The sequence below is a fragment of the Myxine glutinosa genome, chromosome 5 (genome assembly GCF_964187855.1).
Source record: "Myxine glutinosa chromosome 5, kmMyxGlut1.1, whole genome shotgun sequence".
In the NCBI taxonomy this organism is placed as follows: Eukaryota; Metazoa; Chordata; class Myxini; order Myxiniformes; family Myxinidae; genus Myxine; species Myxine glutinosa.
The window spans coordinates 89,106,371-89,120,631 of NC_136265.1; the positions used below are offsets into that span (position 1 = coordinate 89,106,371).

Genomic DNA, 14,261 nt, shown 5'->3' on the forward strand with positions numbered 1-14,261 from the left:
TTCCATGAGCTCACATTATTTAATGAATGATTTTACACAATTTTTGCATTTGCATGTATATTCTCTTTGTTGGTAATATCCTTGTTCTCCATTGTGATTTCCACGTGTTTTTTTCCGGTGGCATGACCGATTGAAAGATTCTCTACAAACTATGCATTTGTACGGTCATTCTCTGTTGTGAATTATCATGTGTTTTTTAAGGGCGGATGACTGATTAAAAGATTTTCCACAACATGTGCATTTGTATGGCCATTCTTCATTGTGAATTATCATGTGTGTGTTTTAGGGCGGATGACTGATTATATAATTTTCCACAACTTGTGCATTTGTATGGGCGTTCACCATTGTGAATTGTCATGTGTGATTTAAGGCTGGATGACCGACTAAAAGCTTTTCCACAAATTGTGCATTTGTATGGGCGTTCATCATTATGAATTATCATATGTGATTTAAGGGTGAATGACCGACTAAAAGCTTTTCTACAAATTGTGCATTTGTATGGGCGTTCATCATTATGAATGATCATATGTGATTTAAGGGTGAATGACCGACCAAAAGCTTTTCCACAAATTGTGCATTTGTATGGGCGTTCATCATTATGAATTATCATATGTGATTTAAGGGTGAATGACTGACTAAAAGCTTTTCCACAACTTGTGCATTTGTATGGGCGTTCATCATTATGAATTATCATATGTGATTTAAGGGTGAATGAACGACTAAAAGCTTTTCCACAACTTGTGCATCTGTATGGACGTTCACCATTGTGAATTCGCAAGTGCCTTGTAAGGGTGGATGAATGTTTAAAAGATTTTCCACAACTTATACATTTGTATGGGCATTCACCATTGTGAATCCTCATGTGTGTTTTAAGGGTGGATGACTGATTAAAAGATTTTCCACAACTTGTACATTTGTATGGGCGTTCACCATTGTGAATTCTCATATGTGTTTTGAGGGTGGATGAATGATTAAAAGATTTTCCACAACTTGTGCATTTGTGTGGGCATACACCATTGTGAATTCGCATGTGCCTTGTAAGGTGGGATGACAGATTAAAAGATTTTCCACAGCTTGTGCATTTGTATGGGTGTTCACCATTATGAATTATCATGTGTGTTTTAAGGGTGGATGAATGATTAAAATATTTCCCACAACTTGCGCATTTGTATGGGCGTTCACCATTGTGAATTCTCATGTGTGTTTCAAGGTTGGATGACTGAATAAAAGATTTTCCACAACTTGTGCATTTGTATGGGCGTTCACCATTGTGAATTTGCATGTGCCTTGTAAGGGTGGCTGATTGATTGAAAGATTTTCCACAACTTGAGCATTTGTATGGGCATTCACCATTGTGAATTCTCATGTGTATTTTAAGGTTGGCTGATTGATTAAAAGATTTTGCACAACTTGTGCATTTGTGTGGGCGTTCACCATTGTGAATTCTCATGTGTGTTTTAAGGTTGGATGATTGATTAAAAGATTTTCCACAACTTGTGCATTTGTATGGGCGTTCACCATTGTGAATTCTCATGTGTGTTTTAAGGTTGCATGAATGATTAAAAGATTTTCCACAAATTTTGCATTTGTACAGGCGTTCATCTTTCTCTACTTTGCGAGCTTGGTGTAAATTATTACGTGCATACAATTCATTGTTCTTTTTGTTGTGTTTGTAAAAAGTCCTCTTTGTTTCAGTTGGCGAGTCCTGCGGGCCTGTGTCTGCGCTGTTCATAAATGTAGGTGCAGCCTCCCTTGTAGATTCAATGGATCCACCTGTAAATACAACATCACATGGCCTGTAAATAAAAACCCGTATTTTTTCAATACTCTAACTCTGACCAATGTAATATAATTCTGACCAACGTACGCAATACATGTGCAATATGTATTTGTTACACTGCAAAAAAGTAAAAAATTATTATTGATGTAAATATACAGTACTTGCTTGGTGGCATACTGCCAAAGCTTGGGTTTTCCCCAAGATATTGATGCTGTTGCGGTTTTAGGAAACCACTCAGAGGCAATGGAAACCACCATACATGTCCCTTCGTGTGGTTATTTCCATAGTGTAAGATGAGAATAGCTCCTTCCCCTTGTGTCGTGGGTTCGAGTGTCACAAAATGCGTTGACGAAGGTGAGAGAGGCTTTTCACCTTTTTATCCTCTGGGGTAATTGTTTCATGTGCGCAGCGCTTCTCATCCCATATGTGTGGTCCATGTTTTAATCTAGGAAGAATATTTCATGTACGTGGAGCAGCGAGTGCATGCTTCATTGCGCCAAAATCTATTTGAAATGACGAGCTAAAACCAAACCATCATCCACTCAATTTCCCCCAGATCTTTCCTTTATACACGACGTGAAAGTTCATCCCAATGACCGTTATTAATCCAGAATTTTTTGTTGCATTTTATTTTCCGATGCACACGTTAAAAGCCATTGAATTCAGTCATTATACAAGCTGTTCAATGCTTTCCTACATGGAAAGCCTCATGACCCACTCACCACAATCTCGCCTCAACTACACACGCACTTCATTGTTTCCTCCTTTGTCACAGTCCGACCTATATCACAAACCTCCATCACCGTGCCCATTGCAATCACCACCTACCTAAGAGCCACGAAACGTACATGCTGCGACGGGAGCTCCACAAACACCTCAGAATAAACAGACGTTTGGCATCATCAGAGTCCTGTGCATGGTGGATCGCTCTGTCCGTATCCGCAAGCCATTACCGGCTCTCAGAGTTCGCCCCGTGCATGTAACGTGCTGCGAGGGAAACTGAATGTTAAGTGCGGAGATGCCTTACCCATACCGCATTTTCCCAACCGACTGAGAAAATCTGTTGCAGAAGCTAATGGGGGAGGAGGGGCTTAAACGGTTATGTGCCAATGAGCAGCTGTACTTTCACCAAGAGCTCATCTTGATCTGGCTTTATGCCCTGCCCTAACTATCCAGGTATAAAAGACCTGCAGGCAGGATTTTAAAGTCGGCTGTTGGTTCTTGGCTTCAGTGTTCAGGTTCATCGCTGGTGAAAGGACGCTCAAGAGGTGGTACTCGTGTTGACGGGACAAGCTGGAGGTTGAGGCATTTGTATGGACATAGACCGTATGACCGAAGCCAAGCCACGCTGCATATATCTCTTAGTTCCCACGCAGTGGGCTATTATCCCACACATCTTTTCTCAGCATTTGTGGTATGAAGATCGTTCTGACAAACCTCAAAAGAGCTCAACAAAAAGGCAGTATGCCACCAACGGTTCTTTTCAGAGCAACAGCCCAACTCTTCTGGTGTGGCTACCGATTGATATCGCATTTTTGCATTTTCTGTCCTGCACCAAGACATGTTTACACACACCACACCTTGTATCATCTCCAAACTGTCCCATTAGACACCACATAAAAATTCCTCCCACCGTTACCCCTCCAGTTAGTGTTGGGTTGCGAAAGAACAACTGCATTCGCCAGGTCCGTCTGTGCGTGAATTTTCTCAACTATTTCTGAAACCAAGATTGATGATAACCATCGATAAAATTAAATTAGATGGTGAATTAGAGCCGAGATAACGCCATGACGGAGTCTCAATGGACAGGCCTTCATTTCATTTAAAATGCATTTTGTTCTATAAACGGTGACTTTAAGCAAATTTTCTTCCCGTTTTTGCAACCTAGTCTAAAACCACGTAACCGACTGTGAAAAATGAAATGAGATATCGAATTAGAGTTGAAATAAAACAATGAGAGAGAGCAAGACACTGCAGGCCTAGCAAAAGAGGCCTCAAAGATTTGCGAGGAAACAAAATGGTGGAAATGTGTTTTTGAAGCCCTTCCCAAACTGGGTGTAGCCACTCCCATGGACAGACAGAATCACTGACGGAGAATATTATATAGACGAGTGGGGGCACCCATAGGAATCCCACTGGCATGGACGTGTGTGACATTTGGACATCTTCATTTAGATGCTGCACCTGCACATTCGGTTTTATAAAATGGTTGCATGGATGTAATCCACACAATTTATTTCCTTCTGATAACATGTCAATGCATGTGCATGCACAATGCACATGGGAAATACAGTTTGAAATGTGTAATTACGCCTAACTAGCAAGGGTACCCGCCCTATGGGCAGGGCTTCAATTGGGAGGCCCAAATGAAAAGGCTAAATATCAGAAATTGAAGGCTTTTTTTTCTTTTAAACGATTTATATAAACATCCGTTAAATCTCGATCAGTGCAGCCATTTGTGCGGCACCCGGGAAAATAACGCCATGCGGGAGCAAGTATCAGCAGGATGTGGCAGTGTGGGAGTCCACGTTTCTGATCCTCCTTCATGCCGAAGTAGCTCACCACTTCTCCAAGCATTCCGCTCTTCAGATCCGCCATGACAGATTTAAGCTTGATAATGAAGACGCATGCAGTTAGTCCTCCCGATGTCGTATGTACTCCCGATACATGTTTCCTTCATTGTAAAAACTTCCAAATCAACATTTGAAAGGATTTTGAGCCGATAGCTGTTACGGCCTTGGCAATATCGATGGAGACAGCGATCTGTTAGCGTATTCACTGCCCAAATAGCTATGTGGAATTCTCTCATGTGGAGATTAAACTAATCGTGTTCACAATCGTTATGTTGTAAGTACTCCCGATACGTGTTTCCTTCAGTTGAAATGGGTTAGAATTCTCTCAAGCTGGGATTCAACCCGTGTCCTTATAAAAGGTCTTTGTCCAAGGTCACCGAGTTCGATTGGTGCAACTGTGCAGCGATCGGTGCAGCCGTTTGTGCGGCACCCGGGAAAACAACATCGTCACAATGAGAACAATGAATGTTATGCGAACGCGAATGTTATGCGTGAGTCCAAACCTGAGAATTCTGGAGACGAAAGCTGAAATTGGGAAAACTAAATAGCCTATTTTACTCCTGGAGATCCCAGGATTACCCACCCAAAATATCGTTGCGATCGGTACAGCCATTTTTACGGCACCTTCAAACAGACAGACAGACAGACAGACGGATGGACATTTGGTGAATTATAGTAAGATGTAAAATGTGACTTCAAGAGCTCAAACCCTCTCCCTCCCACATCACGCACACTGCACCGGGGAGAGGATCACACACGGGGGAGTGGGTCACACACGGGGGAGTGGGTCACACACAGGGGAGTGGGTCACACACAGGGGAGTGGGTCACACACAGGGGAGTGGGTCACACACAGGGGAGTGGGTCACACACAGGGGAGTGGGTCACACACAGGGGAGTGGGTCACACACAAGAGAGTGGGTCACACACAGGGGAGTGGGTCACACACAGGGGAGTGCATCACATACCGGGGCGAGGATCACAAACCAGGGAAGGGGAGAGGATCACTACATTCAATGGTAGTCTTGTTCCCTTCCCTCATTCTTTTAATCATTTTGGGAATGGCAGTCACAAATGACCCTAATGTAAATCACTGAGACAACGCTGACAGTAGAGGAATAATGGGGGTTCTCGGACACATTAAATTTAACATTGAAGTCAATGGAAAAAAAGGGAAAAACTTATTGACTCACAACCCATCTCCCGTTAAATTAGACCCTTTTTCTCCCTCTTTCAACTAAGCTCGTTTACCAACAACTAAAACACATTAAATTTAACATTGAAGTAAATGGGGAAAACTATGGAAACTTATTGACTCACACCCCATATCTTAAAAAACATTACACCCTTTTTCTCTCTCTTTTAACTTATTTACTCTCCCCATTTTTCATTATATTTGTACAGAAACCCAACGAATATTTGGGTTTCAATTTTAGCTAATTGCTTAATTTTGTTAAAAGCAGAATCACCATCTTGCGCTAATATGAAATGATATACTTCTCTTAATGACCTCACCTAACCTCCTCCTAAGCCTCGCCCACTTTTTACTAAGCACTGCCCACTTTTTTCAAAGCCCCGCCCACTTTTATGAACCCCGCCCACTTTTCCTAACCCCGCCCACTTTATAAACTCTCTCCACCATTGCATAATTTCAAGTTAAGGCATTGCATTGCATTGCATTGCATTGCATCATTTCCAGTTAAGGCTTACCCAGGCATGCCCAGGGAATTTCCAAAGGAAACCACACCCACCAACCATTCTTACATGAAGGCCTGAACAAACAAGCTATATTTAAACTGCTTCCTGCTTCCTGCTTCTCTTGAGAATGGACGACTGTGCTGAGATGGAGTGGGATGATTTTGCAATTCCTTGGAGTCCCACTACCTGTGTGGGACTAAACCTTCAAATTGATGAACTGCATTCAAACCTCTGATTAATGGAGGTAAGAGTTTATTTATTTATTTATTTATTTTTACAAAGTTTGATTTATACATATAATAATATTGTATTAAATTAATACATTGTTATTTTCTCTCACAGGAAATTGTATCTGAGATACAATATGAAAATACTGCTTTCACCACATCTTGGGGTGAAATGATTGATTTGTTTGAAGACCTTTTGAGCAACCAAGACCCACAGAATGAGTTCTTCCTTGATGACCCAGCTAAAGAGTTATACCTTGGAGGCTCTGTCTGTGTAGAACAAAACCTCATATATATATATATATATATATATATATATATATATATATATATATATATATATATATATATACAATATACATATATATATACATATATACATATATACATTATACATACATATATACATACATACATACATACATACATACTGTTACGGACCGCGGATAAGATGTTGTTTTGCCGAGTGGATGGCACCGCGGCCGAACAGTTACCCCGACTAACCCGATTCTTGGACGTTGGCCGAAATCGCGCCACAGGTATTCAATTTGGAAACCTCTAAAGCGACCGAATGTAAAGAGGAAGAAGAAGAAGACGTACAGAAGAGTAACAGGATTTATTATTTACACACACTAAGCAAAAGGAGCAGTCAAGGTTATATACAGGGAAAATGGAAAAAGCAGGTGACACAGTGCAAATATTAACTTATACAAGCTTAATTAATACCCAGGGACAAGACACACAGAACAAACTCACGGACACAAAAGGATGGAAAGGCAGGGATGGTTTGGGACGGCAGAGGAGGGTCCAGGCAGATGGTAGGCGTCGAGGTCCGGCTCCAAGCGCGCGCTCCGATCCACGCTTTGGGGTCGAGGCGAAAACCCAGCAAACGCAGCCTCGCGTCTCACCGACCGGCGATAGGGCCTAGAGGGTGTCGGCCTATTGCCGCAATACAGGCACCCCCTCACGTCTCTCTCTCTCAGTCTTGCTAGATCACGCCTCTCGTTCATGCCTTCTCACCGACCTTGTACCTACTTTGTTCACTTCTCATGAACCTTCAAGCAACTCCCTTCACAGAACTGCTCGTGGGGCTCCCTCACTCATCTCTCTCTTGCGCGATCTTCGCACGCATATCTCATCCTCAAGTGCGGGTGTGACACGCCCTCGTCGGTTTCGGTACCGCCCTCCCCCCGTGCTCTGTGACCTTATATGGCAATGCCATGGGCTTGCCTCCTTATTTGGACATGGCGCCGAACGGCGCGCCCCTCGTGGCGAGCTACGGGCTTGTTCCCTTATTTGGGCATGGGGCTGAACAGCCCCGCCCCTCGTGGCGCGCCCTGGGCTTGCCTCTTCCCGGCGACCCCGCCCCTCCTGTTCAAACAGAGCACGGAGCACGTATTCACTATTTGTAGCGAAATGAGAGGGCATGCACCCCACGCTTGTGAAGCTGCTTTACCCAGAGAGGGAGTTTGGGCTGGGAAATGTAGTTATTGAAGGGGAGCTATTCTTATTTGATTTGGTGCAATGGAGTGTCAATTAATGGCCAACAGAGCCTTAAACTCACATAGAATAAAGAGATAACTACTTAGAAGGGCTTAAGATTGGCTAGGTGTATGCGATGAATTAATTAAGGGGACGACCTTTGACCTTTACAATTATGGAGGTATTTACAACGATCATGACATTTACAAAGGGTGATCTTTACAACAATTACAAATCCACAACAATACATACATACAGTACATACATATTATTTTGTGTATATGAGTGGGTGGGTGAGGGTGTGTTTTTGCATGAATTAATTTTTGCATGAGTGTGTGTTTTTGTGTGTTGAGTGGTGTATGATGTAAGTGTAGGTGGTTGTTTGGTTGGTGTTCTGTATGTATGTGTGTGTGTGTGTGTGTGTGTGTGTGTGTGTGTGTGTGTGTGTGTGTGTGTGTGTGTGTGTGTGTGTGTGTGTGAATGATCTGGTGTGTTTTGTTGGTGAGTGGTGAAGGGTATAAAGGTGGGTGTTTGAGTGTTCCACCATGTTTGTTTGGTGCTGTGGATTCTGGATGTGGAGGTGTTGTTGTTGTTGTTGTTGTTGTTGTTCGCACTGGCTGGGGGTGGGGGTATGTACGCATCCAGATGCAGTTGCTGCATGTGGATGTGTACGTGCCCCTGCTGGCCCACCTTAGCTGGCCGTATCGAGGTTGAAGGGCCGAAACGGGATGATGCTGAGGACCTCGACTGAGGACCCGGTCAGTGCGGCACACTTGTGACCAGGTGTGTTTTGAACTTATATATATATATATATATAATATATATACATACATACATACATACATACATACATACATACATACATACATACATACAGCACATAACATATATTTCAGCAACATCAAGAAAGTTCGAGGAAGAAAATGCTGGAAAATTATTTCTCCCCTTTTCTTCTTCTTCAAACTTGAAAGCCTTGAAAGAAAGAATTGGAAGAAGAGGGAAAAAAAGATTATTGAAATACGTATTTTCAAAAAAAGAAGAAAAAAAAGATTATCTTGGGGTTGGGATTTTGAATGTGAGGGTTAGGGATGGGTTGGGTTAGGGATGGGTTGGGGGTTGGGTTAGGGTGGGGGTTGGTTTAGGTTTGGGGTTGGTTTAGGTTTGGGGTTGGTTTAGGTTTGGGGTTGGGTTAGGGTTGGGATTTTGAATGTGAGGGTCAGGGATGGGTTGGGGTTCTGGATGTGAGGTGAATTTTTGAATGAATGTCATACCTCACAGACTCATTTATCTTGTATTATCATTCAATTGTTTTTTTAAAAGTTGGAAAAAAAAAAGGATAAAAAAGAACAGAATTGGAGGGTTATAGTCTCGGCAAGAAATTCAAAAATGTGCTTATTTAAGCTGCATGAGGCATTTTTTGAGGAAAAGCAAACAAATAGGTTTTTCCGAAAGAGATTTTCATGCTGAATATGAATATCTTGTTTGTGTTTCCCAAAATTGCCTAATTAGGGCATTAATTAAGGTCAAATGTCAATAAGCGCAAAATTCAAGTTTTCACAGAAATTATTTTATTTTTAATATCTAATACAGTGGCGAAAATGTTTATCGAGTATCTATCATATTAAGCCATATATCGTATGTCAAAGATTTGAATTTAATGGAAAATGTGAAAGAAATGTTTGCTTCTGAAGAGAATATCTCCATAACGGTTGGACTTTTCATCCATTACTATATGGACTTAACCCCTTCTACTTTTGATATGTCAATGCACGAGTGAAATGGTTTTTCTGGCTTCTAAATTCTGGCTTCTTCTTTTTTTTTTCTCCAAAGGTGAATTACAGAGAAGACAGTTGTTGTGGGTGGAGGGTTCGTTAGCGAGACATATGTGCAAAGTACTGATCCTGACATGAACATGGAGTTGTTGGAAGATAATCATGAAGAAGCGGATACCCAAATTATACTCCACTGTATTCAAAGTGATGCACCAACTATTGTGGTGTCAGCCCGTGATACGGATATCCTTGTTCTACTTCTAGCGCATTTTGACAAGATGGTTTGCTCACAGTTATGGCTCAAGGCTGGCACCTCTAATAAACCGAAGTATGTTCCAGTTCATATCAGGAAACAACTCGCCCTCGATGACCACACATTTGAAACAATCCCAGCATTCCATGCAATCACAGGGTGGGATACGGTATCATACTTCTCTGGACACTCAAAGAAGTCAACATGGGATGTATTCTTGGAACATCATCATCTACTAAGGGGTCTTGGCAAGTCTCTGAGTCTGTCCAATGAAGTGTCCAATGATGCTGAGAGATTTATATGTCGCATATATAAGACATCATCCGAGAACTGTGACCAGACCCGTGTAAAGCTGTTCAGTAAATGTCAGGCACCAGAATCAATGCCACCATCCAGTGATGCTGCACATCACCATATACAGCGTGCAAATTACCAGAGCTTCATATGGAGAGAAGCATGCAATCCAAACCCAGTAATTCCTTCCCCCAATGGACTCTGCTGGATGGAAGCTGGCTGATGGTCTTCTCTCACCGGTGCTCACATCTTTACCCCCTATCCCAAAAGCATGCAAGGACATTGTACAGTGTGGCTGTATCAAGGGTTGCACCAGTGATAGGTGTTCGTGCAAGAAATGGGATTTGAAGTGTACGGACGCATGCAAATGCAGTGACTCGGAGACTGTAACATGCAAAAACAAGACTAAATAACGCCAATGCTAGGATATTGCCACAATACGGTTATTTGACACTTCATCAGTGTTGGTTTAAGGGGGTGAAATATAAATATAAAATATAGAAATATAAAAAAGGTGACATATTCCTTTCTAATATATTGTTAGATATATTGTTGTCATATATGGAGAGGAAACCAAAATCAGTTTTGGTGGCCTACGTTGGAAAAGAGACAAATCTATGCGACCAAAATTGAACCGTTATTGAGATATTGGCCATAGAATCAAGAATTCCTATCATATTTTTCATTTAATTTGAATATTCGGCACATAATATGACGTTTAAGTTGAATGATATGTAGAAAATTCTTGTAAATTCATCTAGGGGACGTCAAATAGGACCTTACGAAAATTTCATAAAAATTCGCATTTTGTACTAATTAACCCTTGACCCTAATTGGTGGCTAATTATGCAAATTTCGCAAAACAAACAACAAAGTCTCATTCCCCTGAACCTAGACAATGATGCTGTGCCATATATTCTTTTCACTGGTGCATTTTGACATGAAACATCAAAGGGAAATCGACTGACATGGCACTCCGTAGAAAGGTCAACCGTTACGGAGATATTCTCCATAGAAGTGAAAATTTCTTTCACATTTTCCATTAAATTCAAATCTTTGACATGCAATGTATGGCTTAATATGATAGATATTGGAAAATCTTTTTTACCACTGTATTGAATATTAAAAATAAAACAATTTCTGTGAAAACTTGAATTTTGCACTTATTGACCTTTGACCTTAATTAATGACCTAATTAGGCAATTTTTGGAAACACAAACAAGATATTCATATTCAGCACAAAATTCCCTTTAAGAAAAACCTATTTGTTTGCTTTTCCTCAAAAATGCCTCATGCAATCACATTTGCTGGAAATTGAACCAGTCTATTATTCAAAGAGATGGAGTTAAGAACTTTTTAAAATTGTTGATGTAATGGATACAGTTGTTTAGACTTACACATTTGGTGTCTTAATGTGGGGGTTAGAGTTGAGTTTTCCTCACCCGAAACCAAAACATACACCACCTACAATACACCCCAGACTTGACCCTCAAGTGTCCATAGCGGTGTATCGTAGAGGATTGTGAAGCACCAACCTATTGCTTTCAAGGGTATAATTTGCTTTGGTCTTGGTTTAGGGTGAAGAAAAGTAGATGCCCCCTTCTATACACCACGGACTTGGCCCTCTAGTGTCCATAGCGGTGTATAGTAGAGGATTGTGAAGCGCCAACCCATTGCTTTCAAGTGCATTATGTGCTTATTTGTGTCTTTTGTAATTCCTGTGAATAAAATGAACCCAATATTTCTTCCCCATTCATATCATATAATTTGTAGGTCCAAGGGACGGTATTCATTACATCGACGATTTAAAAAAGTTCATTAGTCCATCTCTTTGTATAACCTTTCTCAAAATGGCTTTTCCATCTGTATATTCTTACAATATCGCCAACTTACAACTTACAATATATTCTTACAATTTGAACTTGGGTTTTCTTAAATTAATCTCCTTTTCATATTCTAATTTTGTAAATGTTTCTGATGGTTTTGATTTTATTGATGAATGAACTGTATTATTGTAATGATCAACAATATCCTGAATTAAATATACCCATTGTTGAGAACCGAGTTGTGTGAATTTTTTATGTAGTCTCTCTTTCAAGGTACGATTAAAACACTCAATAACAACTGCCGTTCCTTCATTAAAGGTGCTGTATAATGTAATACCATTATCTTTAAGAAATTCCATAAATATTTTGTTGCAGAACTCTGTTCCCTCATCAGTCCATAACTTCTTTGGTTTCCTTTTACTTTTATTAAATATTTCACTGAAAGCTAACATAAGAGTATTACCCCTTTTGTTTTATAAAGGTTGTTTTTATAAAGTTTAAAAATCTACCCATGCAAATCTACTCCTCAAATCAATAACGGTTAAAGCATACTTGTATCCCTTATCATGATTTAGTTCAATTAAATCAGCAGACCAGATGTAATCAACACCCTTGGAATAAACTCTCCTTCTTTTAAACTTTGTGATTTTCGGTTTATGCAATTCATCAGCCAAAAGCTCCTCAGTCTTGACATCATTAGAGCTTAATTGTCTTTTGAGGGCTCTGTCCACGGTGAAACATCTGGATAACCAAGCCCAAGTCTCAAATTGCACTTATCAATTTTTTCACAATAAACCTATTGTTATGAATTAGGGGCAGAGGAATATCTAGAGCCAGGTAGATCTGCATAGGTAGGTGCTCGACTGTCGTGATAGGGAATCTACCTATAATTAACATACCCCGCCCCCTTGTGGCGGGGACGAAGATAAAACTTAGTCCAACATTTGGGCTACACACAGAAATTACAGGATGATGTAATTCAGTGCTAGACCCTTTCCCAAACCAAACAGGTGAGAAGTTGTATCACAACCAAGAATAGCATGGATCACGGCAAGGTCACGTCTTTTCGAAGCTGTTCCATGCGCTCACGCTTTCGAAGCTAAGTGATCCTTCTCAATTGTGTTTTTGTCGAGACTGTATCTATCTTTCGGTGTATGTACCTATAGCGTATCTTTTGGAAAATTTTCGGTGCTAATTTTTCGTACATGTATACACAATCGTCGGTTAATGCGTATCGAGTATTCTGAGGCCTAGTACTCGTAGGCTTGGCTACCGTACCGTCTCCGACCTTGTGGTTTTGTTTTTCTCTCAGCGATTCGTCGAATGCGCTGCATTTATTTTCGTTCTCTGCTTCGTCCCAGTCGTTCACCCCATACCTCCTTGTTTAATATCTCTACTCAAAAAAAAAAAAAAACCCCAAAAAAATATTTCCTTCCCAGGTCTTATTCGTTTATTTGTTGTTCTTTTTTGTTCGTTCGTTCTTCGTTTGCGATCACGCGATCACGTGGTTAGAAATGTACAATCCCTCCCCTGAACAACTATTTTCTCTCATATATTATAACACCCTTTTCTTCTTTTCCTACAAAAGGATGCTTTCGTCTTGCTCACCAAATCTATTCATTCCAAAAAATATATATAATACCATCTCTTACAGTTCCTCCTTTCTACATTCCCTAAACTATCCAGAACTCCACCCCTCCTCCAGTGTCCTCAAACGTATTTTTGACTCGAAGGTCTCAAACTCATTTTGCAAAAAATGTTCGTTTCCCATGAATCGTACACTTTTCAAAATCCAATCTCACCCCTCCCCTCCAAATCCTCCCCATCACCCATCCCTTTCAAATCTCCCCCCTTGCCCCTTCCCTCCCCTCAACTCCTAAACTCCCCCCACACCCCTCCCCTCCGAGACTCTCCCTCGCTCCTCCCCTCCTAGACTCTCCTCTCACCCCTCCTCCTCAAAGCATCCTCCCTGCTTCTTCCCCCTTCCAACTTTCACCTTCATCTCCCCCAACCTTCTGCCTTGCTCTTCCCCCTCCTGAAATAACACCTCACTGTGCCTCACCCAATCTCCATCAAACCTTTTGTCCGCCCCATTCTTCCCTTTCTCCAAGCTATTCTGAAATCTCTGAAATCTCTGACACACCTTCAACAGCTCTCCCTACCTCTTCCTCCTCTTCCACATCTTACCCTACCCCTCCCCCCCTTTTCTGGACCCGATGCTCCCCCTTCCTCTTCATTAACGGTATGGACCTCAAACATCCGGGGCCTTCGCTCAAACTTGACTGACCTCTCCATACAGGTTGCTTCTGACAAACCAGATGTGATCTGCTTAACAGAAACTTTCCTCCTTCATGATG

General features: G+C 41.2%; 1 protein-coding gene across 4 annotated transcripts in view; it reads right to left on the bottom strand.

The window, feature by feature from the left end:
* LOC137427365 (uncharacterized) overlaps positions 1-14,261 on the bottom strand; it is a 351,150-nt gene continuing 336,889 nt past the window's right edge. For all 4 annotated transcript variants that reach the window (XM_078778342.1, XM_078778343.1, XM_078778341.1 and 1 more), the window contains exon 4: positions 1-1,773. In XM_078778342.1, coding sequence (XP_078634468.1) covers positions 257-1,773 — 1,517 coding nt within the window. In that variant the 3' untranslated portion in view covers positions 1-256. The remainder of the gene's footprint in view (positions 1,774-14,261) is intronic.